General features: G+C 37.0%; 1 protein-coding gene across 6 annotated transcripts in view; it reads right to left on the reverse strand.

Annotated features, from left to right (window-relative positions):
• Nucleotides 1-27068, reverse strand: part of LOC131954909 (titin homolog) — a 32346-nt gene extending 5278 nt beyond the window's left edge. For 2 of the 6 annotated variants that reach the window (XM_059318745.1, XM_059318746.1), the window contains exons 1-16: nt 26762-26998; nt 26387-26667; nt 20918-21134; nt 15044-15119; nt 5791-14576; nt 4788-5039; nt 4113-4243; nt 3814-3933; nt 3479-3610; nt 2998-3199; nt 2744-2841; nt 2474-2597; nt 2144-2275; nt 1886-2011; nt 1189-1750; nt 129-373 (exon numbers count right to left, since the gene is read on the reverse strand). In XM_059318745.1, the coding sequence (XP_059174728.1) occupies nt 129-373; nt 1189-1750; nt 1886-2011; nt 2144-2275; nt 2474-2597; nt 2744-2841; nt 2998-3199; nt 3479-3610; nt 3814-3933; nt 4113-4243; nt 4788-5039; nt 5791-14576; nt 15044-15119; nt 20918-21134; nt 26387-26424 (11241 nt within the window). In that variant the 5' untranslated portion in view covers nt 26425-26667; nt 26762-26998. The other 4 variants (XM_059318741.1, XM_059318742.1, XM_059318744.1 and 1 more) reach the window with 4 other exon arrangements.
• Nucleotides 27069-27412: the final 344 nt, after the last annotated feature.

Raw genomic sequence — 27412 nt, forward strand, 5'->3', positions numbered from 1 at the left:
CGTCATATATTCATGTACTATAATTTCTGATGAAGCAACGTTAGACAATATAAGTAATATAATATCAGAAATTTTTAGTTTATATATAATGCAAACTACTTTCTTGGAGATTAAAAAGTTTGTTTTACCTTAAGCGAGCTCCATTGAGACATACATTCAGCTGCAAGGGAGGCTAGTGGGTCTTTAATGACAGATTCTGTATCAGAGTTATCTGTATCACTGCTCATGCCTGCATTGTCCCCAGCATCAAACACATCCTTCTGACTAGTAGAGTCTGCCATACTACTAGACTGTGGCAGGAGGCAGCTGGTTACCATAACATTATCTCCATTACTTCCTATAGCTGTAGCCTCACCAGGTAGCACAACTTTACCTAATCAAATTAGATAGCCACCACATTTTAGAAAACTAATCCCTATGAAGTACCAAGCATGATTTATTAACCTCAAGACTAAAAGTGGTTAGTGAGGAGAAGAATATATGAAGTACCTTGGTAAAGTTTAAGTGGGTGTTTGAATTAGTAAATTAAAAGAAATGGGGTTTTTGAAGTAATGTGTTCAATGCATTATTTGAAATGTAGATATGTGTTGAGATTGATTTTCTGAAGTTTCAAAGTACTTATTAAGATGTTGATATATTATATATTAGAAAGTTGAAAATATTAGATTATTTTGATATTTTAAAAGTTATTTGATATTAGTAATTGAGTGGTAGATTGGGTATTACAACTACTTGGTGAAGTGAGTTAGATAAAGTAACAACAACATGAACAACAGCAAGTAAGTCACAACATACAATCAGTAACAATTTTTTACTTGCTTCAAACCAAATTACATCATGATTTAGATTTGTTTAGAAAAGTCACAGTCTGTGCTTAGTCTATTTAGTCTTCAGGTTTGAAATTTTTTTATAAATCTATTGAATTGTCATTCAAATTTACTCTTATTAAACTGTAATAAAAACAAACTAATTGTGTCAATACTTTTGGCAAATAATATGGTTAATCACCAAATTTAATAATGAAAAAATCGTAGAAATTTAAAACCTCTGAAGCAATACAATAAACAACAATAGAAGCATGTTACATCAACACTGTAGATCAACACAACATTGGGCTAATCTGGTTATAAATCCCTGGAGATCACCAAATGCAATATTAAAAATATTTGAAAACTCAAAGTTTTTTACCATCAGCACCATCTTCAGTGTATTGTGTGGATGATGATATGTCATCATTGTCTTCTATGTCCTCATCTGGCTCAGGTGAAAAAGATGTTTCCACATGCACTTCAGCAAATGTCACACGACGCTTCTGTTTGGCTTCTTTAGTTTCCTTGGCAGATGCTAAGATGGACACTGGGGTCACATTGCTTACAGGCAGAGGCAGGGTGGGGGACGGTGAAGATGGTGGGGATGTTTCAGAAGATGAAGTGGTGGACTGTTCCGGCTCAGACACTACAGCTGTTGGCAGAGAAGGTTCTTCAGGACTGGGGTCTACTGGTGCAGTAGCAGCAGCATCAGCTTCATTGTTGGCCATTGCAGCCTCTTGTTCCACAGATTCATTGGCCACAGGGGGTAGGACTGAGGCAGTTGTGATTGTGGTAGTGGTTGATGTAGGTGGTGGGGGTGGTGGTGGTTTCCTGGCTGCTGCTACAGCAGCTACAGCCCACCTTTCTACAATGTCTAAAATCTTGCTTTCCTTTAACACAGTTCTGTTAGTGATGGGTAGACTTTTTAAAACAGAAAGCATCTGGAGATAAATTCAAACCCCAGGTATGAGTAAATTATTGTTATTAAAAGAGGAGAGTAAACAGTGAAAGTAAAATATAAAGATATTATATTTAGATACATTCTATTTAAAAAAAACAAGCAAAGAAAAGTGTACCAGAAGCTTCAATTCCTGAGTGTCTTCTGAATAATCTGCAGTTCCAATATCTGCCATCCAGCTCCAGAATAAAGGTAAACCATGGTAGTCTAGGAATAGTCTGAGGCATGCTGTTTCTGTGGTGCCCTAAAAGTGTCACAAAACAGTGTATGTAAGCACCCTTTACATCTTCATGTGAACAAGGGACAAATGTTTACAGTGTCTTCCTGTCAACTCTAAAGCTAGTGAGTCAAACAAGTTTCCATCACTTGTACTCACCTGCAGTATTTTTAAAATGGCAATCCTTTGTTGAACTTTCTCTGCTCGAACCATAAGTCGACACAACTCCAGCACATGATTCTTGTTTCTCATTCCCTCAAGCATAGAAAGTTTTTCTATGTCTTCTTCCAACTATCAAAGAAAAGTATGAAAAAATCTAAGCCCTACTGGGGATATGGTATTACAAAATTTAAACTAATTTTCATTCATGACTATAACACAGATAAGCTAAAGAAAAATTTATAAAATTTAATTTTTTAAATCGTGTAATAAGTGAAATAGAATAATGAAATCTTGGTAAACAATTTTGTAAAAAACAAAACTACTAACCAACTCATCTTTAAAGATTTCTCGCTTCTTCCTCTCTTTCTTCTTATTGTTCCTTGTAGGTGACTTGACAAGCCCTATATATCCTCTACAGTTCTCAGACCCACAATAACATTTCTGTGGTTCACTGGGAATTGATACAGTTTAATACAATTGGAATTTTTAAAATTACAAACATTCAAATTATACCTCTAATTTTGTAGAACAAACAATAAAAGTACAGTCTTAAAGATATATAATACATTAAGATTGTAATAGTTCAAAGTTATTTACCCATAATGTTCAAATTGATAATCAAAGGTTAATTCTTCTCCTTTCTTCACTGGCTTCCTGGTGAAGAACCCAACACGCAATTCTCCATTGACAGTCCACTAGAAATGAAATAAATACAAGCCTTATTAAAGCTACTTGTGTCTACTACAGGGGAAATTTGTGTTTAAATATTAACAACAGAAGCTTTTTGAACAAATAAAGTAATAATTGTACAAAAACAGGAGCAACACAGTTATGAAGACTGAATAAATTACCTTTTGCGTTTCACAATTAGGGTCACAGCTATGGTTGATGAAACGTGAGATGCTGCCTTTAAGTGTGGCATCCACAACCTCATCTGCATTTAATGCCATAAAGTAATGATGCTTCAGCCCAGACTTTGAGTACTGCTTTGTCCGTCTCACAAACTCTTCATAATCCAGAAGTTCACCAACATATTCCATAATGAAAGTACCTCTAACAAAATTGAACATTCTTGTTTAATTAAGTTAAAATCAAAAGGCATTAGATAAATTATGTAAGAAGAGCATACAGAGCTTGATAATATAACTACATACATAAATGTATAAATATGTAGGCCTATAAATATATAATATATTTATATTTGAGGGTCCATGGTGAAGTTCTAGGTTACCCCCCCCCCCCCCACAACTGCCTACACCATTGTTTACAATAAAGTAAATGGTGTCAATCAATTATGCATAAAAAATGTTTAAACGTGATAATTGAACTAACTTTTCCTCCATGTCTTCTTCAGCACGCAATCCCCAGCCTTTGTCTCCAGCAGAGAATGGCAGAGTTTTGGAGTAAATTTTCTTTTGGAAGCGCCGATTCTTACAGTACTCCCCACAAGGACACCTTGAACCACTGCAAAGATTTAAGGTTACAAATACAGTTTCAAAGCACTACATGTTTACAATTTTGACAAGAACCTCTCTAGAAATATTAAGTCTATTCAGCTATACATTTCTGGCTTTTGAACTTATTCATATTCAAGAGTTTAGATTATCTTAAAATTGTAGAGCTAGAATAAAATCAAGAAAGAGTATGAAAAAAAGCAAATGTGTTACCATTCTATCATTAGCATCCTGTTCAAACAGTCAGAACCGCAAGCTTCAAGTCCCATGGCCCTGTCCTCCCTAGATGTAGTACAGTCACACAACATTCGCTTCATGCTCTTGGATCTTTTCCTACACATGCAGAATTTTATTAAAATACAATGGCTGGGTTGTTAAAAAAGGTTATAAAAACTAAGTCTAAGATAATGTAAGACAAGTTGTTTGTTTACAGTTCAAGGGTAACATTTATTTCTTTAATCAATCAATAGAAAAGAAAAAAGTAAATGAGTAAAAAAGAAAGTACATCAAACCTTTCAGTTAAATGAATATTTTCTGTAATAATTTCAAATTTAGGAAAATCTGGCCTCTTAATAAGAGTTGCCAAGTCTTGTGGCTCTTCAGTCTCCTCCTTAATGCATTCAGTCTTCATGTCTTGCTCAGTCTGTAGTAAAATACAGCCATACAGATTACAACACCAAAACATTTACAATCTTTGGTTTGCCTTTGTAAACATAATCATAAGCCAACATGCTAATTGATGATTTTAAAAAAGGCTGGCCGCTTGTTAATTTAGTAAGAGACCTGAGTTACGTTGTGAAATGAAAGTTTCAGGACCTAAGGATTTTGATTAAATATCCTTGGACCAAATTCTGAAGACAATAAAGATTTGTTTTCTTTATTGTTCAGCCAGAGGAAATACATTTTTTGTAATAGCACACACACTATAAATAAACTGGGGTAATAATAAGAAAGCCATAGGGTGTATCAAAGCTTTTTTCACTTATGTTTTGGTACTTATACCCTGAGAGCAATACTGACAGAAAAAACACTGAGATTTTGCCTTTACTAGAATCTTGGGTGTTATGCTGTAACATCTTATTTTGTGGCCATTTTTTTAAATTTTAAAAAATTAGAATCATGGAGTAAAATTTAACAACACTATAAATTATCATATTATTATTAAAATTAGGAATAATGATACTTACATTTAATTTTAGCTCCTCTGATTCCATTTCCATTTTAATTCTTTTCCTAGGTGGTGGGGGTGGGGGAGGTGTCTCCAGATTAGATCCAGACTCCTCAGCTGCTGCTCTAGATCTGGTTCTCCTCATTTCTTTGGGTGAGGCATCTGGGCTAGTAGGGCCTCTGGTTGATGGGGGTGGGGTGGATGCTTGAGGAGGCGTAGACGTATCAACTACTGCTTCAGCTTCACTGTTACGGCGCCATCTAGATTTAACCTAAAACATGTTTTTCTTATAAATTATAAATAGGCAAGAGAAGTGCGATTCGATTCGTTACTGTTATTTTAAATATTCATACAAAAATTAGTACAAAATATATTTTAATAAAAAATCACAATGCAGTCAAGTTTATGTGAAAGATTTTGGGCAATGAGGTGAAGGTTTTTTTTTAAATGTATAACTCGTGTAAACTAGTAAGTGGTAAACAGACTTTAGTTAAGCCATGTCATGAATTACAACATTCTTACCTTAAATCATTTAATCCTTGAAATGGAATATTTTATAAACTGTCAAACACTGGTTTGGTTAAATTTTACACAGAATACTTTACATAGGTTATTTATAAGCTTTAAATTATTATGTAATTTCAGTTCAACAAACTGAAGGAAGAATTCTTCGAGCACCTTCTTGGCTTCTCAGAAATAGAGAATACAGATATAAATCACTTTCAAGTTCAAGAGAATAAAACATTTTACTAAGCTAAATGTAGGGAGGAAATAGATGTGTATATAGAAATAATGTTTATTATAGGTTATGCACTTGTTGCAAAACCAGAATTGTGTTTTTAGGGAATTCCCAAAATTTCACACCTTTTTATTGATTACTTCAAATGCTAAAATATAGTTATTTATATAAAAATTTAAAGAATATATTACAAGTAAGAAACTAACATTCATTCAAATAAATAACTTCAAAATACACTAACAAATTTTGTAGTAATTTACAAGAGATAACCTCAGTGACTTACCTTCAAAGGCTTCTGTGATGAATCTGTGCCTGAATCACTGCCTGTATCTCCAGTTGTATCCTCCACACCAGAAGAAGACACTGTAGGTTCATTAACATCTTCTAGATTGCTCTTCTTTCTAGATTTTCCTTTACTTTCCTGTTTAACAGATGTATCAAATTCAGCTTCAGCCAGGGATGAGGTCTCAAAGGATGGTTCAGGGTTTAATGATTTTTCATATGATAGTTCAGTTGAAGATTTTCTCATTTCCCCTCTGGCACTGGTGGTTGTGAATGAACCTGTCATCGTAAGGTCGGAAGTGGGCACAACAGCTTTGAGAGCAAAAGTTTCACTATTTAAACTGTCATCAAAAACAGGGACTCTGGGTTTTCTGGGAACTTTTGAAGGTGGTTTTGACATATTAGGTGAGGACCTAACATCAGGTGGTGGGAATCTGGGAGTGCCAAAACTGGAAGAATTATCCATGACTATTCGTGGAACCATCGGTGTTTGTAAAAGTGGACCTCGAGAAGGAAGGGGAAGTAGTGACCCTCGAATGGTTCCAGAATGCATTTTAAACTGCGAGTCTGAAGAAACAAAATGTGGTGGTGGACAATTTTCTTGGGTGAATTGAGGTTGTAAATGAGTTTGTGGTCCAGCCTGGTTGTAGGTAGGGATGACTGGCAGCTGAGCAGGTGGGTAGTGTCCTGGAATGGGCTGTCCATGCTGGTCTAATGGAATGTGAGGTGGAGGTCCACCGCTTGCATGTTGCAGATGAGGCGGTGGTAATGATTGTGGCGGTACACCAGGTTGTGAAAGATATGGGCTTGCCTGATATGACTGCGGAGGAGGATAGTGTGTATGTTGCTGCTGGTGGAATGGATACTGATTAGGCGGTGGTGCCTGATGGTCTGATGGCTGGTACTGACCTGTAGCATCCTGACTGTATGAATCATGACTAGGCTGACTTTGCCATGGACCATACTGCTGCTGTTCATAAGGTGTTTGATACTGGCTGGCATAATTTGGATCAGGATATGCTGGAGGAACATCCACAACAGGGGGAGGAACTGAATACATGGTTGGTTCTGGCATACTGGAGTATTCTTGTTCTGTCGCATACATGTGCCCTTGGTCAGGTGGGTATTCAGACACATAAGATGATCCTATAGCAGCAACTTTAAACAGTTCATCTTGGACATCAGTAGAATTAGATGACTTTGTAAATTCTTCTAAAAGATCCTCTTTAAATGATCTTGAATCTTTCTTTCTAGAGCCTCTCTCATCCCGAGACTTTCTATCTCTGTCTCTACTATTACTCCGGCTTCTACTGTCACGAGTCTTGTCATATCTTTCCCTACTTCTTTCTCTTTTTCTAACCGGGCTCTGACTTCTGCTTCTACTTTTTCTGCTTCTTTTGTAAGTCCTTGACTTACTGCGACTTTTGTCCCCTCTATCATGTTCAGGGCTACGGTCTCTGTCTCTGCTCCTTTCTCTACTTCTATCTCGCTCAGAATACCTGCCACTTCTGCTGTCACTGTACCTACCACTGTCATACTTTTGCTTCTTCCTGTAATCATCCTTATCATAGCGACTCCTCCTTCTATACTCATCATCATCATCCTTCCCTCGCCTTTTACTATAGCTGTCATCTCTGCTTCGTCTTCTTCCATAACTATCATCATCTTTATCTTGTCTGCTTTTACCCCCTCTGTCATCACCTTTCTCATCTTTTCTGCTTCCACGGCGATCTTCATAACCATCATCATCTAGTTCCTTTTTAACTTTTCTCCTAATGTCTTCATCATAATCATCATCTCTTTTTCTGTTGCCATCATCCCTTCTTCTCCTATGATCTCTTCTGTCAGTCTCATCATCACTGTCATTGTTTGCTCTTCTTTTCCTGTCAGTTCTCTTTTCATCCTCTTCACTTCCTCTCCTGTCTCGTTTCTTGCTTCTTTCTTTCCCATCTAAGTCACTTTGTTTCTTCTTCCCATCTTCGTCCTCCCTCCCACGTTTAGCAACAGTAAACTCCGGCCAAGAAGATGCAGGAGTATCTTCTTCTTTCCTAGTGCTTGTTATCACCTGCACAGGGAATGCCTCAATATCTGTCAAATTTACGATCTTTGGTCGACTTTGTACAGGTGCTTCTTCCTGCTCATTTCCTTGCTCACTGCTACTGATGGCAGATGTTTGATGCTCAGCCTTCTCTTCACCACATGTAGATAGAATGCTACTGTCCACATCAGAAGCTGGCTCAGTATGTTGTTCTTCAGAAGCATTCTCATTATCACTACCTTCATCTTCAAAGCCTGGAACTGAAGTTTTCTGCAGAGCTGATTTACTTTTAAGAACAATGTGTATCCTTGATGAGCTAGATGCTGTTGACTTTGGCTCTTCTTTATCCAACTGAGGTGTCTTTGATTTTACACCAAGGGATATTAAAGGTTTAGATTTGACATCAGACCCCAATGAACTCTTCTTCCCACTTGTGCTTACATCTGTGTTTAAACTCTCCGGCTCTGGAGGTAATTTTGGTAATGGACCAATAGCAAGTGGAGACTGAGTGAGGGGTACTTTGGGTAACATTCCAATAGCCAATGGGGACTGTGAAAACCTTTTCTTCCTATCAGCCAACAATGAACCTAGCGTTTGACTCTTGGGTGAAATGGCTGAGCTTGAATCTGGATAAACAGAAGGTTCAGATGACTTGTGGGGAGAACCTGACTCAGGTTCCTTCTTGGCTGGCTCTTGTGGCATAGGACTACCTGGCAGAGGTATACTTTCAGGCAGTGGAATACTGGTCATATCAAAGTCTATGTCCTGGGCTACTACAGTGGAGGTTTCAACTGATGGAGAAGCTTGAGCAGAGCCTTCAGGCTGGCTGCTAACAGCTTCTGTGTCTGCTGGTTTCATGTCTGGTTTATCTGTTGCCACTGCATTGGTTTTAGTATCTTCTTTAGCTGACTGTGCTGTAGAACTTTGATCAGCAGTTTCACATGTGGATGGCAGTGGACATTTTACAACTTCGTGTTTACTTAGTTTTTCTAGAAGTTCAGGGTCTTCTATTTTTGGCTGTGATAAGATGGATGATATTTTAGGGCGTTTAGAAACACCAGATGAAACTCTGGGTGGAAGTGCTGGAGAAGATTTCAATACAACTGGTGTGGATGGAGCTTTACCCTCAGTAACTGATGACGACAAGGGGTGAGATCCTTGGGTTGAATGAACAACATTAGCATCAGTGGAGGAAGGCTGCGACACAGATAGTAGAGTTGGTATGGAGACAGCTGGAGGTGGAAGAGCTGCTATAGGACCCTGGTCGAATCCACTGATTCTGTATTTGACTGGCTGTACAGGGACAGGGCTGTTTTCTGCATCTGGTGCCTGGGTAACAGGTGGAACAGGCATGGGCTGGGTGACTGCTGGTAGTGGTATGGTATGCAGTGGGGCAATCCCTGGGGGAGGTACTGGAGCTACTGTCACAGGAGCTAGGCCTCTCAAGGCTGGAAGCGCCTGAAACCCCAATAGACTCTGGGAGGTTGTTGTAGGAAGTGGCTGTGTTAAAACAGAGCTGATTGAACTGGCCCATGTTAACTGCCCTGCTGGTGGAGGGACAGGTTTGGGTGTTGTTAGGGGCAACGGCACAGTTGGGTACGTTACAGGCTTGAAGGCTTCTGCTGTCAGCGCTGGTTGTATGACTGCTGGGGTGCCCAGGACAGAAGGTGGTGGGACTGGGGCGATGATTGGTGCCACTTGCAGGCTTGGCAGTGATATTGATGGAGGTGGCACTGGGGCAATGACTGGTGCACAATGTGACACCTGTAGACTTGGCAGTGATATTGATGGTGGAGGGACTGGAGCAATGATTGGTGTTCCAATAGATGACTGAAGACTTGGCAGTGGTACTGATGGTGGAGGGACAGGCTGTATGTTAAGTAATGCACTTTGTGTAGATCCAATCATACCAGGTTGTGGGATATGAGGATATGCAACATAGGGCAAATCTACAGTTGGTTTGGTACCAATAAGGGAAGAGATGACTGGTGGAATGGCTGATGTGAATGGGGCTGTAACCATTACTGTGGCAGGTGGTACACAAGTTTGAGAGAAACTTGTTATTGAAGGAACAGGTAAAGAGCTCAATATGGCAGGGCCTGAGGGTTGTATGGAACTAGTTTTCTCCACAACACTGGGCTTAGTTTTGGGACTAGGAAGTGGCACAATGTCATCAGAATCTTCTAGAGAGGGATGGGATGGAGAGTAGGCTTCATCACTTTGGTTGTGTTGTGCTGGTGACGATTCTTCTGGTGGTGTCTCTTCTGGTGGTGATTGCGCTGGTGGTGATTTTATTGGTAATGCCTCTTCAGGTGGTGATTGCATGGATGATTCTACTGGTGTTGTCTCTTCTGATGCTGTCTCTTGTGGTGGTGACTGCACTGGTGATGATTCTTCTGGTTCAGCTTTATCTTCAACCAGCTCAACGTTTTTTACAACAGGCATTGACTGTTCTTCTTCCTTGACCTTTCCTTTCTCACTGACGTCTAAAGTCCCTGAAGTAGTTTCTACCTGTGTCACCTCAGTACTGCTGACACCCTCCTCTACAACTTGAGCTGTACTGACATCTTCACTCCTATCTGGTACTTTCTTTTTCATTGGGGATCTCTCCTCATCTTCTATGTCAGAACTTTCACTTCCATAGTCTAAAGCTAAACTAAGATTCTTCTCTTCCTTCTTAGGTAACTCTTCTATGACCGGCCTTTTTTCACTCTCTTCCATTTCCCATAAAGGAACATACTTGAACTTCAACTTCCCAGGTGGTACATTAGGCTTCAGCTCCACTTCCTTAGCTTTAGGCTTGCTAAGCTCATCATCACCACTCTCAACTACACTGGGTTTCAAGCCTTCAGTCACTTGAACAGCTTCCTGAGCTGGCTCAGTTTCTTTAACTTCTGTAGGCACAACTTCCTCTTTGGGTACCTCTACATTTCCTGACGCCTCAGCTTTTGGTACATCTGGTACATTTTCAACCACTGTTTTCTTCTCAGTCAAGATACTCAAGCTCATCCTATGTGTACGGTGTTCTACACCATCATCAAGCACCCCAGATATAACTGTTTGCTTCAACTTTTTAGCTGAACCCAAAATAGAAAATTTGACTTGCTTGTCTTTACCAGAATCAGGTGTGGATGCACTCTCCACAATGGAAAGAGTTGAAGTACTCAGTAAATCAGTGGTGGATTTGTTCTGCACATCATCAAATACTTTATCTTTAACAATCTCTATACCATTTGATGCATCATCGTCATCAGAAATCTCCATTGGCTCATCAACAATTAAGTCTTCTAAGACAATAGGCTTAACTTCTGCTTCTTTAATAACTGACTCTTTGTCTGCTTCTTTTTTAATGGGCAATGGGATTTCCCCAGGTATTGGTATAGAAGCAAGGTCAATGGCTGAGAAGTCAATCTCTGGATAGATGAGCTCTGGTTCCTTGCTAGCACTGGCCTCTGAGTTTTGGCTACCCTCTGATGGCTTGACTGCTATGGTTTCTTCTTTCATTTCTGGACTCTTGTCCTTGCGGGACTTTTCTTCACTACCCTTACGTCTTTTACGTTCATTACTGCTCCCAGATGAACCAGACCTAGATCGCCGCCTTCTATCCCAAGCCTTTCTTCCACTACGCCCATAATCTCTACTTGAGCCTTGGTACCTTCTGTAGGAGTACCCTTTGTCTGGGGATTTGGATCGTGACCTGTTTCTCCTGTCATTTCTATGAGGGGATGTGGATTTTGACCTGTTTCTCCTGTCATTTCTATGAGGGGATGTGGATTTTGACCTGTTTCTCCTGTCTGGGGATGTAGACTTGGACCTATTTCTCCTATTCCTGGATCTCCAATATGGAGACCTGCCAAATCTTCGATCAGGCGATCGTTGACTTCTTCTTCGATCTCTTTCTACTGACTTAGACCTATCCCTTTTTTCTCTGGTTCTCTCCAAAGATTTAGACCTATCCCTTTTTTCTCTGGTTCTCTCAGAAGATTTAGACCTATCCCTTTTTTCTCTGGTTCTCTCCGAAGATTTAGACCTATCCCTTCTTTCTCTATTCCTGTCAGATAGTTTAGTACCATCAGTTTTTTCTCTTTTCCTATCCGCTGAATTTGACCTATCCCTCTTTTCCCTACTCCTTTCAGATGACTTAGACCTATCCCTTCTTTCTCTATTCCTCTCAGATGTTTTAGAAGCATCAGTTTTTTCTTTGTTATCTTCAGATGACTTAGACCTATCCCGCCTATCTCTGCCTTTCTCAGGGCTATTTGATCTTCCTTTTGCCTTGCTCATAGATGCTTTATCTATACTATTTTCTCTGCTACTTTCTTTAGATTCTGATTTTAGTGTTGCACTCTGCCTACCATCCACTGGGGATGATCTCCCCTCCCTTGCTTTTTCAGTGTTGACACTTTCCTCAGTGTTTAAGGAAACATTTTCCTGCTTCACATCTTCAAGCTGGTCCACTACCGTCTCCTCCGTCATTTTACCACTATACTCCTTGAGATAGCTGACAATTTTAGAGTTGTCATGCTCAACTTTTACTTTTGTTACATCTTCTTTCCCCTTGGACTCCTCTTTCCCACTATATTCCTTTAAATAAGTCACCAGTTTAGCAGTGTCTAGATCTACTTTGGTCTTAATACTTTCTTCTTTCTTCTTCTGCTCAGACCCAACTTTCTCACTGGATGAGTTTAGTCCACCACTAGAGGGCTTCTCTTCTTCTTCCTTCTCTTCACGATGACCTTCCTTGTCGTCATGTTTCTTCTTTTTCTTTCCTTTCTTCTCCCTGCTTTTATGATTGTGTTTCTTCTTGTGCTTACCATGATCTAGTGAATGATCATCTTCATTGCCTGTACTGCTGCTTTCCCTCATCTTGGATATTGGCATTGGTTTATCAACTTTCTTTGCCTGGTGCCGGGAAGATCTTCTCCAGGTTGACTCAGGGGGCTCGTAGGTTTTAACTGGCGCAACATCTGCAGCATAGCCGCCAAATCTAGAACTGGTGCGTTTAACTGTCTCCTCCATTTCATCCTCTTCATCCATTTCCCATTTACTTTTTCCTGGAATAGCAGACACATCCACCAGAACCTGCTCTGGTGGTAATGCTGGCTCTGGTACATACACAGGAAATTTAGCTTTGGGAGAGGCAACTTTGGCTGGCACAGGAGAAGGGGGTTTCTGGGGTACATCCTCTTTGTGGCTACTCTCTGAGTCAGATTTTTTTCTCCTACCAACTGGTTGGTTGCTAATTTTCCTAGGTCTACCTCGTTTTCTCTTAACAGGTGTTGCAGAATCAACTTTGGTCTCCTTCTCGTGATCTGACTCAGATGAAGCATTAGTTGACTGCTTTAGTTTCTCAGCAACTGGCTGTTTGGATTCATCAGCAGTGGATTCTGCATTTCCTTCATCAGATGATTTCCTGGCCAAATCATTTCTGGTAATTTCAAAGTCATTGGTTTCTGTTGATCTGCGAATGACAATCTTCTGAATATGTTTTTTCTCATCAGACTCGCTGGTCTCTGTTTTCAGCTGTGTGGAATCATGCTGCACTTCCACCTGGGGCTGACTGACCTCTACACTACTAGGTTCAGCACTTGATGCTTCAGGCCCTGTAGCATCAGGTGAATGACTCCCCTCAACAGCCACTGGTTCTAGAATGTTCTCATCTGATGCTATCTCCTCAGCTGGTTTGAGTATTTTTTCATCCATTATCTTCTGATTATCAATTTTATCTTCTTTTGCACTACTGTCTTCAGAAGTGACAGCCTCCTCAGCATTGATTTCTTCATTAGATGCGACATCTTCAGATTTTGACAAACTTTTTGGAGAAGGCTGACTTTTTTCTTCTGTACTGTGGCTCCTTCTCCTTTGTGTGTTCTTTGTAGCATCAGAGGAAGGGTTTTCCTCAACTTTTGACTTTCTCCTGCCAACAGATTCCTTACTATCACCAGCTTTATTCTTCTTGTCCTCTTGGTCTTGCCTTATTCTAGAAGATCTCCTTCTATCACTGCTCTCATCCCTGCGTTTCTGCTCCTCATACTTGCGCCTGTCATCATCTCTCTGACGCCTGGAAGATGTAGAGCGAGTATTCCTGTCAGAGTCTCGTTCATCATGTCGGCTCTTGTATCTAGAATACCTGGAACTGCTATCATCTCTCTCACTTTCTCTGCTATCTTTTCTACTTCTCCGTCTATCACTTCTCCTCAGACCTTTATCACTATCCTTTCTCCTGTCATCATCACCTTTCTCATCATCAGACCCCTCTCTCTCCTTCAGCTCAGCTGCCTCTAAAGCTGAAACAGCAGCTGAGATCTGACTTGCCGCTGACATGACTGACGCCAGAGCCAATGCTGGATCAAAGACAGGTTTGGCAAGTGCTTCAACTGTGCTGGGACGAAACATTTCATGTTTTTTAGACACCTTAAACCTGGTAGGGACAAATTCACCTGCTGCTGTTTTCTCAATGATTTGTTTGGCTTCTTCCTCAACCACTTCTTCTTTGTCTTCATCATCTGAGCCAGACTTAAGCGCATTAGGTTTTAAGGTTTTTTTCAGTTGAAACAGTACTTTAGTCTTTCCTGACCCAGGGTCAGAGGCAAGCTTAAACTGTAATTTTCCTGCTTGTGTGCTACCTGCTGGCACTTGAGCAGAAGCTGTTGACTTTGTTGACTGGCTCACTAAAGGGGGATCATCTTTGTAAAGTTGTGCAACTGGGGCACTGACTTCTGGTTCTTGTATAGGGACCTTAATACTTGCTGCAGGAAAAATAAATTATGCTTATAGCTTACTCAGCATGCAATAAAACTCAGCTTAGATATTAATCAGCTTTACTATTCACATAAAAAAATTTTTTTTAGAAATATTTGACAAAAACTAAGTAACAATTGTATTTTTTAATTGCACAAAAAGTTTAATCTGAAATTATGTACATTGAAAATCTGTTACATTTAACTAACACTATCTGTTTTATTACTAATTAACATTTAACTATTTATCGAAAGTGATATTTATTGTTCAAATTGGCTTAGCAAAAATATGGAATGTTAACCTTGTATGATTAGTTGTTTATTTTTAAAAATTGTATGAACACCAAAGTTACATTTTAATTTTAGCAAAAAAAAAACATGTAGATCTATTTGCAACTAAAACAAAAGTGCTCAAAGAAAAGATGGATTTAAAAAAAAATGTAACTAGAAAGTAAAGTAACAAATGAACTAATTACCTTTGGTATCCTTGACAAGTAAAACTGTTGGTTCATGAACAGCCTGGGCACCATCTGAGTCTTCAGAAATTACAGTCTTAAAGAGAAAAATGAACTGTTTAGCTCACTTCAAACCAACTCATGTTATTAAAACAAATTTAATGGTTACAAATAAGTGAAATGTTACTACAACAGACCATGCAACAACTTAATAAAGAATTACTCATAGAAGACACACAGAGGTAAAAATTATACATGAATAGAAAAAATTAAACTGTAAATAATGGGCCTTCACCAAGCAGAGTGAGGATCTCTGAAACCCAACACTCTCAAAGCAGGCAACATATTGGACAACCAACACACAGACCCCTTTGGTTGGAGTGTGCTGATAAAAAATAACAACTTGACTTTACAAAGGCTTATTAAAAACATCCATCCCTATGATTCTACAGCTCATGGAGAGCTTTGGCCTTTGTCACATCACCTGTATGTTTCTTATAAAAATATAATGTAATTAATTCCTCAAATCAACAATAATACTTCATAGGATGTCTGACATTCAAACACATCATCAGTTTTAGGAACACTTGTGCTCCTTCAAGATAACAGTGTGGAATTTAGACTTACAGAATAATTATTTAAGGGTGGCAAAGACGGAAAACTAAATTTGTGATACACATTTAATACACCAATCTTATTGGTGTTTAGTTAGGGGTCGTCTTTCATGACGTCACACTAGGTGGGAGATCCGTAATTTTGTGACGATGAGATAATGGGGGAGGGGAGGGTCAGTTAGTATGACAAGTATTTTCAAAAGGTTTTGAAAGATAGTGAATTTTAGCCCCGTTATCGCATTTTAGAAAATTGTTTCAATATATTGCAATAGAAAATGATTAAAATACTCAATGTTGACCGAACTCAGTATTTAAGGGAAAAAAATCGATGTTAAAAAAAAATTAATCTGGTAGTGGGTAGAGGCAGAGCCGGCGTTAGGGGGTGGCAAACGGGGCGGTCGCCCCAGGCCCCGCGCTTGAAGGGGCCCCGCGCTTCAGCACTGTCATTGTTATCTAAATTAGTTTGTAAACTAAATTTTGTAAAAAAATTGTTGCTGAATTCAATTGGGAAAAACTAAATGGTCGAATGCCGAAGTTGTTGATTGTTATAACTGAGGCCACGGTTGATGTTAGTGAGTTATCACCCACCTGAACTGGGACAGGCCGTAATTCGATACAAAAACAGTGTCAGACCTCCCCTTTGTGTAGGGCAGAGTTTCTTCCAGGCATCTCTTCGTGGGGGCTTCGCCCCCCCCCCCCCCCCCCCCCGAAAATTTTTTACCGCCCCCCCCCCCCCGAACGAAATGAAATTTATATAATTTATATAGAAAATATATACTTTTAACAGTGTCCGCCCCCCCCCCCCCGAAGAAAGTTTACCGCCCCCCCCCCCCGAAGATTTCAAGTGCCCCCCCCCCCCCCGGAGAAAAAAGTCTGGAAGAAACACTGGTGTAGGGTACGGTCGCCTCGCATTTGACCTGAGCTGACTGGAGATAGTTGGACGCGAATCAGCCCCCGACCTGACATGGGATGTAAATTTGGGAAAAAGATACTCTATTGTATGCGGCCCGATGAAGACGTCCTTTTAGTGAGCAGAGGGATGCCTGTAGTAGACAGTTAGTGACCTGATGAACGCTAGTCCTGACTTTCTTGTTGTAGATGTCGAATATGTAGGCCTACTTGCCTTGGTATAACATAATTAACATTCAGTTGCGTGCAGAGGAGTGGGAACAGGGCGACGAGGGGGGGGGGGGGGGGGGAGGCCCTTAGGATCTATATCAAGGGGCATTAGACAGAGTGATTTATTATTACTTTTTTGGAAGAAAGTTAAAAGTGTTGATGTAGCGTGTTTTCTCTATCATTAGCAGGTTTGCGTCATAGTGTCACCCCCGCCCCCCTCTCCACCCTTGTCGGGATTTATCAAATTTGCTCTTAAAAGACTTTTTAACACTCTACTTAGCCACTTTTTAAAGCGGAACTATCATATTTCAGTATATGTTTTGCTATTTTTTGCCTTGGTGTCACCCCGCACCCCCCTCCCCCGCCCCTCTACGCCCCTGCTTTTATATTAACAATAAGTCAACAACAAACAATTTAAACAACTTTATTTTACTAATTATTTGGCACGTGATTGAATTTTCTTTAGTGATTTGGTATGAATTACATAACTGTCAAAAGTGATTTAATATATTAGCAAGGAAAAAAAACAACTACAAACATAGGGTTAAAACGTGGGAGAGGTAGGCCTAAACATCTGTTATTAAAGTCTTATAGACTCCAAAACATTTATGTGTTATTATGTGTTTATGCATATTATATAGGGCTATACACACACACACGCACACACACACATATATATATATATATATATATATATATATATATATATATATATATATATATATATATATATATATATATATAAAATGGAAAAAAGCAGGCCCCGCGCAGATGGTTGGCCCTAGGCCCCGCGTATTCCTAACGCCGGCTCTGGGTAGAGGTGTAACGTCATTTTAGGGAGAATCTGGCTGTTTGTGACAATGACAATGTGTGAAGAGGGGGGAAATTTTAAAAATGAGCCCCCCCCCATTGTATATCATAAAATATAATTTTATACCATGATGCATAGGGGGAAAAGTATAGTTACAGCTAGATCTATATCTAGATCTCGGTCAATGAAATGTCATCATTATTATATTGAACGGTGATAGATCTATATAATCTCTAGAATTAGACTTATGGATCTTGATCTAGATCTAGTAAACTTTTTTTCTAGTAAATTTTATGCAAGAAATGGAATAAACTGTAAAAAAAAAATGAGTGTTGAAGTATGAGCAAAATTACGATTTAAATATAAGGTAATATAAAGTAGTCTACGGGTGTAACTAAAAAGCATGTTCTAAATAGGCCTAGAATCTAGTTTAGATCTAGAATCTAAGTATTGGTAAAGAGCGTAGTTCTATTAGTCTAGGCTAGGCTATATTAAATATTCCTACGCTTAGCTAAAAATAGATCGATCTGCGTGCTCGCGGCCGTTGTGGGAGCACTGGCGGTAAATAAACTTTATAACGGTATTGTTCAAGGCATATCGCTTAGTTATAAGAAATTAGATTTTAAAATGTAACAATTTTTTGCCTTTTAAATAAAGTCTACTTGTGTTGTTTATTCCACTAGATTTTACAAGACAAAGTGTTAAAGTTAAAGAATGACAAACAGCCAACACTGGCCCTAGACCCCTCGATCGGCGGTGGATTGGTGACCTACTTAAAACGACAGCAGATTTCATGGTAGTGGCCTTGGCTACTGTACACGTTTAGTCCTATGCCTATCTCAGGGTTAGGTGCCTAGGCCTAACTGTTGAATATGGAAATTAAAGGACTTGAAATTTAGATTATTTAACTAAAAAGATGAGGGGGAAAGATCGTCTAATATAACCTAATATTTAAGCCCTTTCTAGTTATGACTGCTAGAACTAGACCTGTAGGCCTAGATTCTAGATCTAGAAATCTAGGCCTAGCGTAGGTGCATTATTACTGGAGTATATAGATCTAGAAGATCTACTAGATTTCTAGTACTAGAGAACTTGATTCGAGATCTAGACTCAACTAGGACGAGACGGAAAGAACTATCGGATACTGCGCACACAGATTGTCACTTGTGCCGTTGTCGATTTTCGAAATTATCTGCATACTGCTGCATAGGCACACAGACTATGCCTAATGATATTAATATAAAAATACAAACTTCACAACGTTTAGGCATAGGCTACTTGTAACATTAAAAGATTCTAGATTTAGTCTACGAGTTGTAGTTACAGGCCTATGAATAATAATGCCAGTATCCCTATTAAATCTATTTGTTTTAATGTTTTTTTCAAAGTGATTGTAGATTATGTATCTAGAACTAACAACAGAATCAATTGCAGACCTCACATTTCCAAAGCTATTTTACTGAGTTGGTATAAAATTAAAATGCTACGTCATTTGTTTGTATTCATTTTCGTGAGTTAAATCCCATCTTGACCCACTCTCGGCCAAAAGCCAGAATATTAGTTAAACTAGGCCAACCCCGAAACAGTTAGATTCTTAAAAATGTTATATTTTTAATGTGTTCTTGGGTTCGTATTTTACAACAAATTGTTCAATGATAGAGGTTGGTATCAATAAACTGCATCAGTGATAGATCTGCTAGATTTCTTTAGTTAGAATTTAAAATTAAAATGAAGTAAACAAGGCCTACCTTCAATTTACCGTGACCTAGTAAGTAGGAGACCTATAATCTAATATGACAAAGTATGTCATTGCACACTACGTTATCAACTGAAATCTGCACAACTGGATTTCTACTGCCACTTGCATACTTGCAAAATATAAGCGTTATATACTTTTTGTTAGTTTATATTTTAAGTTGGCATTATGAAGTAATGTTTGGCATACCTATTGGCCTATACTATATATTATATAACCTATAAAAAATATCTACACACAGTAACCGCACAGTTAGCCAAAACACAAAAAGAATGCAACACTATTTTAGTTTTATTTTTGTAGATTGTAGCTCTACATAAAAAGAGTTTTAAATGGAAAGCTTGACATTTAGAAAAGAGAGTCAACAGTATTTAGGTAATTGATGTAGGCCTACATGATGCATAACAAATAACCAAGAGCCACCAAACACAGGAATAAAATGTGTTTTAGTAACTCAAAGAATAAGCAGCCCTCTTTTGTGACATCGCTAAAGTACTTCCAATGACCAGTTTGACCACACACAATAATATGACAAGCTGGAAAGATTATCCTAAAGTGGTCATCCATCAATATAGACACTATAACTTTTTATTTACAGGATGTTTGGTGTATCCTATAAGTAAATGGATGTTTTAAATGTCAGATTCCTCCTTTGTGGATGTGTATGGATGACCCCAAAAATATTTTTTAAAAAACATGCAATGAAAAGCACAAGATCACAGTAAAAGAACAAAAAAACTGTAAAAACATTTAAAAGATACCACATTAATCACATGACTTTACAGCAGTCACCTTAATTCTCCAGAACTGATTGCCAAAAAGAAAAAGTTGTGTTTAGGTTACTTTTTGAGTTTACACTATTAGATTTTAGATTCACGTGATCATAAATATTATACTTTTATACATAAAAAATATATCCTTGAGACCTGAAAGTCAATAGGACAGATGTAAAGTTCATTAAGTGTTAAAAAATAATCTCATTAAGGTTAAAAAAGAAAATTAGTTGCGCCCTATAGTAAAGAGTTTGTTTTTTAAAAACAATGAAGAATCATTACTTGATGTTTGTTACCAGGTGCATTTTTGTCTCTGTATTCTAAATGTGAATTTATTTGGTATAGTATAATAAAAAGTATAGGAAAGATGACTCCTACAACTACAAGTAACCTGTTACAGAAAATAAATAAGTTTCACATAGTGTTGAGAAGGTGTTTTCAAGAGAAAAAAGACAGGTAGGATAAAGGATTCTAATTTGAATTCAGATAGTTTTAATTAGATCCTTAACATAGTACTTGACTGAGCCCAACTAGTTTCAAGGCACACCAAACATAAGAAATACATGTTCCATAAAGTCTGGACATCAGACAGGAAAACAAAAATAAACAGAAATATCTCACTGATTGATAAGATGTACAGCAATCATTCAGAAATGTCCTATCCATTATTAAGTTACCAGTAAATAATTAGGCTGCATTGGCAATTCACCAAGAAAATAATTTACATCCACATCACAAACATTGACCTTTAAATTAAGACTATCAAGAATTTCATAGATTGACTGTATAATAATGACTTAAAAATAATTTTAAAAATCTCACCTCTTGCACATCGTCATCTTCATCCGTCTGATATTTTGATGAACTATGCCTTTTCTTTTTCTTCCTCCTCTTGCCTTTTTTGTTCCCTTCTTTTGCAGTAACATGTGGCGATGGTGACCTAGCTTTGCTTTTGCTGTTTTTTTTCTGTACTGGTGCTGATGGTGGAAGTGGGACTTGAGAAAGGTCCAATTCCATAACTGATACCTGACTATCGTCTCTGTAAAAGAAAAGTGATGAAGTGTAGAATGCTAAATTAAACTAAAACATGAACTTATACAACCACAGATGGGGTTAGTAAAAACAAATAGCAGTAGACTAGACATTGTTCATAGCTATTAGTTGTCAGCTAAAAAATGCAGTTTATTACTTGGATCTCCTTTTCATGATATTTAGCTGCTATTAAGCAGCAAGGTAAATAAGCAAACACAAAATTTCATTTTATAAAAATGTATAATAAAACAAAACCTAATACATTTTGATTTAGATCTTAAAAGAATGTGGTTACAAACAATTTTTTTTTACATTTCAGTATTTTGTTTAAATTCAACTCTGGATTTTAAACTTAAACCTACTTAGTGCGTTTGTTCAATAAGTAAATTGCTTTGCTGGGTTTGTCAATTACAACAATGATATACCAGAACTATGTCTAGCCTACTTAATTGCCAACACCCATTACTGAGATTACTGAGAATGGTAAAGTTTACTCAAGTTCAAGCCTAACAATATGTGTAATCAATGTAAAAATAACTGAAGAATTGAAATAAAATATAATTTTATTTGTTGCAAGACTCAAATCATCTCTATTTTCTAACACTACATGCATAATATGTACATAGCTTTTGCAAAACCCTTTCTTAATAATGCAGTCTGATAATGATATATAAAAAAGTAACTTAAAAGTAGCATTCATCAAACCTCAACTAACATTAGCAAAACAATATCAAATTATAATGTAAATTTTAAGTTATACATGTTGTCTATTGAAGTTTAAAATGAAAATGACTCACTTTCATTTTTTTATTTATAGTAAATACATCTGTGTTCCCATTTTGAGAAACTATTAACTATTATGCAATAAGGTACTTTAGTAACTTGTGCTTTAAAAATGTACAGACGTTTAAGAATGTTGGTTAAAAAGCTTGAAAATTCAGTCTTTTCAGAAGCTAACTAGGTGAAAATAAAATACAACTATTTACTGCAGGCAAAATTGAAAGAATTTAGGTTTCCAATTTATTTAATATTTACTCTGTAGTACTGTAATTGTGTATTACTAATCCTTTAATAGTAATGTATTTACCTGTATCTATGCCAATGGGAAAAATTAAATGACACCATAAAACAAACAGTATTGTTATTTGGATGGGACAAGCCATTTGATAATAAATAGTGTAAATTTTGAGGATCAGACCATATAACACAAAAAGTTAAAAATTATTTGTTTTCATTTAAAAGTTTTTTTCTTTCTCCACATAACCAGGTTAGGTATGTGCATATTTTAAAGTATTTTCACTAAAATAAAAGCAAGCAGGCTAAATAAATTATCATTCTTAGCTGCAGTATTATTCTATATTTGTTTGTTAGTCAAATCCACTGGTGTTAAGTTCCATAATTACATATCAAAGAAAAATAAGAATTTGATTCTGGTATTTAAGAATGGTCTTTAATTAGTAATCTCAAGTTAGGTAATCACACACTTTGTTTAACCTACGCCATGCTGAAGTTTTTAAAACTCACATTTTAACATAAGTAGTGCTGGCTTTACTTTAAATATTAATAGCCACCATAAATAATGAAGCTTTTATATAAAGAGAAAATGTTATTGAAGTAGAATTTGTAATCTATGTGATGAAAAAATGTTTAAAATGTATTACGTGGTGTAAAAATAAAAACATGTGCTAACCTTCAATGTACTCCAACGTTTATTATTATTATAAATTATAATTACATTTTTGCTTTGATTTTAGTACCTGTATGTTATTCAAAAATCAAAGTTAATTAGTTATAGAATAAATGGTAATAAATCCAAGTAATCAAGGCCATACTTTAGTTATCAGTTGTGCATTTGAGTACTATTATGCTTAACATAATACAATTCACCTGTCATTTAGTAGTTCAATGTAAACTAGATCAAGAAAGTTAATAACACTTAAATTGTATTGGGGGGGGGGCAGACAAATTATTTATGGCACTGTTAAGAACTTTTTCTGCCATTAAATTATGTGAAAGAAATATTCAATATATATATAAGTTTAAACAGTATGAAATTTTTTTAAGGAAAAATTATACTGAAAAGTATGAAAGTTATTTATTCAGAAAACCATATGAGCCAAGTTTGTTTAACCCCCACCCTATTTAAAGAACAACAATAGTAACTGATAAGATTCTAGCACATAAGCATGGTTGAGGGAGAAGGAGAAGAGATTTTTACATCTCTTCTAGCTCTAGTTTCTAAAAGTAGGATCAACATCAGCAGAAAAAAAAACACCATAACATGTACAGGTAGAGGATGTTGAAAATACCAGATCAACACAAATAACATCATTGGTGTTGCATTAGTCATTGTTAACAAGTTAGTTTAAGAATATTTGTACTACATCTAATCTAGTTCATACTTTAACTTTCCATTATTTTTCTTTAACCATAACACAAATCTACTGTAAAATATGTTAGGCCTAAATGTTTAAGTTCAAGACATGTTCACAAATACCACTTCAGTGTAAGTCTATTAGCATTACTATTAGAATTTAGAATATGATAGAATGGCACTAGAGTCAGTCCATGAGTTGCCGTTGAATGCAAATCTTAGGCTGCCTGTAACTGTATGGAAGTAGTAAAAATAGAAGTAGTAGGCTAGTAAATCTAACTAGTACCATATGCCACTTATTTGCTGCATTAGTTTTAAGTTTTTAAGTTATACTAATGATACTTAGTCAAGTCAAATACACCAACTTATTTTTTATCCACTAAAACTATTATTTATTTTAAATTGTAGGGGCCTATAGCCTATAGGCCTAAATTAATAATATTTATTTTATAGCAGGCTAGTACTACAACAGAAGGCCTACTTCCTTAGTAGTTTAATTTAGTAATCACATAGACTAGGCCTACTTAACATATTCTATTTTAAAAACACTTAGGCCTATTCTCTTTGTATAAAATCATTATTTTAACCCTTTCCCCGGCGACTGGGTGTAATCCACCCGAAGTCGCTATATTTTTGCTCATATCTCGAGTCTCGTTTTATAAATTTTTCTGGGCCTCATTCCCATCTATAAGGTGGTTGGGATGAACACATTGGAGGTTGTAAATTTTAAAAATATGCGTAAAAAAAATTTTTATGAGGGTTTGAAATTTTTTTATACGGTCCCTGGCAACTGGGTGCTACACACCCGTACACAATTTTGAATGGAAAAAATATTTATAACTTATAAACTGGCTTCTAACAATTTGATTTTACTCATTGTGGGTTAAGTCATTGTGTTACATTTTCAAAGTTTAACTATAAATTAACAATCTGAAGGTATTTGAGTAACAAAAATATCAAACCAATTGAAGTAATCAACTTTAGTAACAAAATATTTGAACATTAACACGTTTTAAAAATTTGCACCTCAGAGAGCACAGTTGTTAGTTAAAATTAAAATAACTGGACATTTCCTTTTGCTGGCAGGGAACTTTAGTTGTTTTTTTTAATAAAATATGGGCACCCTTTTAGTGGTGTTACATGAGTCACATGTCCAAAATATTTTAATTCCATACTTATCGGAATTGCTTGGTATGTATTGGATAAATCTACTCCCACCTCTAAAATCAACCACTTGCTAATTAGTAATGATCTCTCCAGAAACATAACACCTTTCTAAATTTGAATGGAATATCTACCATAATGGAAGCAAATATACCATGAGCCTGATGGACTGTTAGTGTTATTGTTGTGAAGTGAATATGACCCAGAAGGTTGCTGAATTTCTTCATAGAAAATTCTGCCTTGAAAAACTTCCATAAGCAGAACTGAATTGACATACAACTAAATTGTTATTCTGCAGAGTGCCAGTGTCTCCTCTTGCTTTCTCTCCATCTCTGCTAATGCAGTCAAATATTGGTTGTATTATTTTTTGTATTCATGCACAAAAGAAATATTTAGGGTCAGGCTGTTTATAAATTTCCTGGGATTAGCACTTCAGGCAGTGGTCTAGTGTACTGTTACTTTGTCTTTCCTGAAAATATTTCTTTTTCTTCACTTTGCACCAGCCGTTTCATTTCATTATGAGTGCCAACTGTTGACACATTATTGATAGTTGAAATGCAGTATAGTGGGTAGACCTCGTCATCAGAGCTGCTTGATACTGTTGGCTGCCATTCTTCATCTTCTACCTCTGATACTAATAGTTCAGACTCAAAACTTGTTGGTCATTTTCACCTGCTATACTAAAACTGGCAAATATATTCCTTTATCATTAGCACTTGAGTTTAGACAAAAGCGTTCAAGACTTGTTTCTGTTGTGTTCTCAATAACGTTTGTGACTATTTATAAACCTTACTCTCAGGGTCACAACCTGTAGAATACCCACCCACTTCCAGTTTGATCAATTAATTGCCCAGTATTAACTTACAAGCAGCATTACAAAGTTGGTTTGCCTTTTTGTCCTCATTCGTACTCCTAATGAGGTAAATGTCAAGTTACTCTAAAAGGCTCGAATTATCTACATTCCAGAGCTCCCTAAAAGAGTACAAATCACTATATATGTCCTCCCACAGGCAATCTTACCCCTGCATTTCATTAACCTATTGTAACTCTAAACTACAGTTCTGTCTGTAACTGCAAGTCAGAGCTCCAGCAAAGAGTATAAATCACTACATGTGTCCACCCACAGGTTAACTCTTGCTTGAGAATCCCATCAACCACTAGTATCATATTACAGCTCTCCCATTGACAACAACATGTCTTGTGTTCCCCATGGCCTCTGTGCCCTGAATACCTCAACTGTGTCAGTATTGTTACCCACCCCACAATGAACAAAGAAAAGAATTTACTATAAGAAAGTCTTTGGGTGTGATCCACCCAGTTGCCGGGGACAGGGTACCAAATATGTTGCCGGGGAAAGGGTTAAAGCCAGCACAACTTTGATCAAATGTTTGTTTTTGAAAACTTCAGTATGGTGGATTTTAAGCAAAGGGTGTGATTACCCTATCTCTGATTACATAATTAAAGTTTCATTAGTTGTACAAACACAACTGCTGTCTTATAGCAGTAACTTCAGTGAGATTTTATTGTTCATAACTTTCATAGGCCTAGTATTAGTACAAGGAAGTTTTTAGATCTAGGTCCTATATAAATTTCAATTATTTTATAACCAATTCACTACTAGAACCTAGATCTATATCTCTGACTATACTATAGGCCTACTGACAATGTCTATTAATAGGCTGTAGCCTACCACCACAACACTCTAACTGCAATCAACTTACTCTTCAGTAGGACATGCAGGATCATAATCATCCATCATTTTAACTGCTTTCAAATTTGTAATTCAACCAGCCTTGTGTTTGAAGCATGTAAAAACCTGCTACATTTCATTGGTTTCACCACAGAATCAGCCTAGTGCAGTCTTGAAATTAGCTTAGTAGTTGTGGAGAGAGTGCTTCTCTGGTTGGTAGGTTAGGCCCCGGTACTGTATTCCAGCTCACACTGCTTATTCAATTTCTTTACAAAAACTGCCATAACCACTGGTCGATCTGTTTTGTGAAAACTAAAATGGCAAATTTAATAAAAAAAACGCCTAAATAAGATAATAGAGTGATACAGACTACACAGGTAACAAAAATATAATAACTTATCTCTACCGTAGTGTTAGTGTAAACTCCTCGCCTCGTAATTTTTTCTAACTACACACTTGAGTCGGGGCCACAACACATTTGTTGTACCAAAAATAGGTTGACCTTTATATGAGAAATAGCTCTCTAACTAGATAATAAGTCTGTAGAAATTACAATTAATATATATAGTGCGCTTATGGTTTATGTAAGGTTCATCTGTATTTTAAAACATAACTTGCAAATAGAAAAAAATAAAATAATCAATACGTTAGTACCGAAAAAGCTGGTTGAAATGTTAGGAACTGGTTAGAGAGTTTAGAATGGTCTATTTATCACAACTAAACATTTGCTTTCGGCGAGATCGACACGCTACATTCAATCTTGCTTTTACTACTTTTATCATTCTGTTTACCTCAAAATAAATAGTAACTAGACAACCGATTTTAAATGATGATATAAAGCAGTTACATTGTTTAAAATATGTAGATCTAGCTATTGATCCTTTATTTTGTAATCTCTTCTTTTAGAATTGTCGGAATGTAAATGCTTGGAACTAAAATAATATCTGTCGGAATTCACATTATTGTAAAAAGTTCCAAAACGGCACGAAAAACCGACAAAATAGAGTAAAAACATTGACACTGATCGGGCTCCAAATCAACATACTAAAAGTAGTAA

Source organism: Physella acuta, unplaced genomic scaffold, assembly GCF_028476545.2.
Source record: "Physella acuta isolate Inbredline_101_S28 unplaced genomic scaffold, ASM2847654v3 ptg001039l, whole genome shotgun sequence".
Taxonomy (NCBI): Eukaryota; Metazoa; Mollusca; class Gastropoda; family Physidae; genus Physella; species Physella acuta.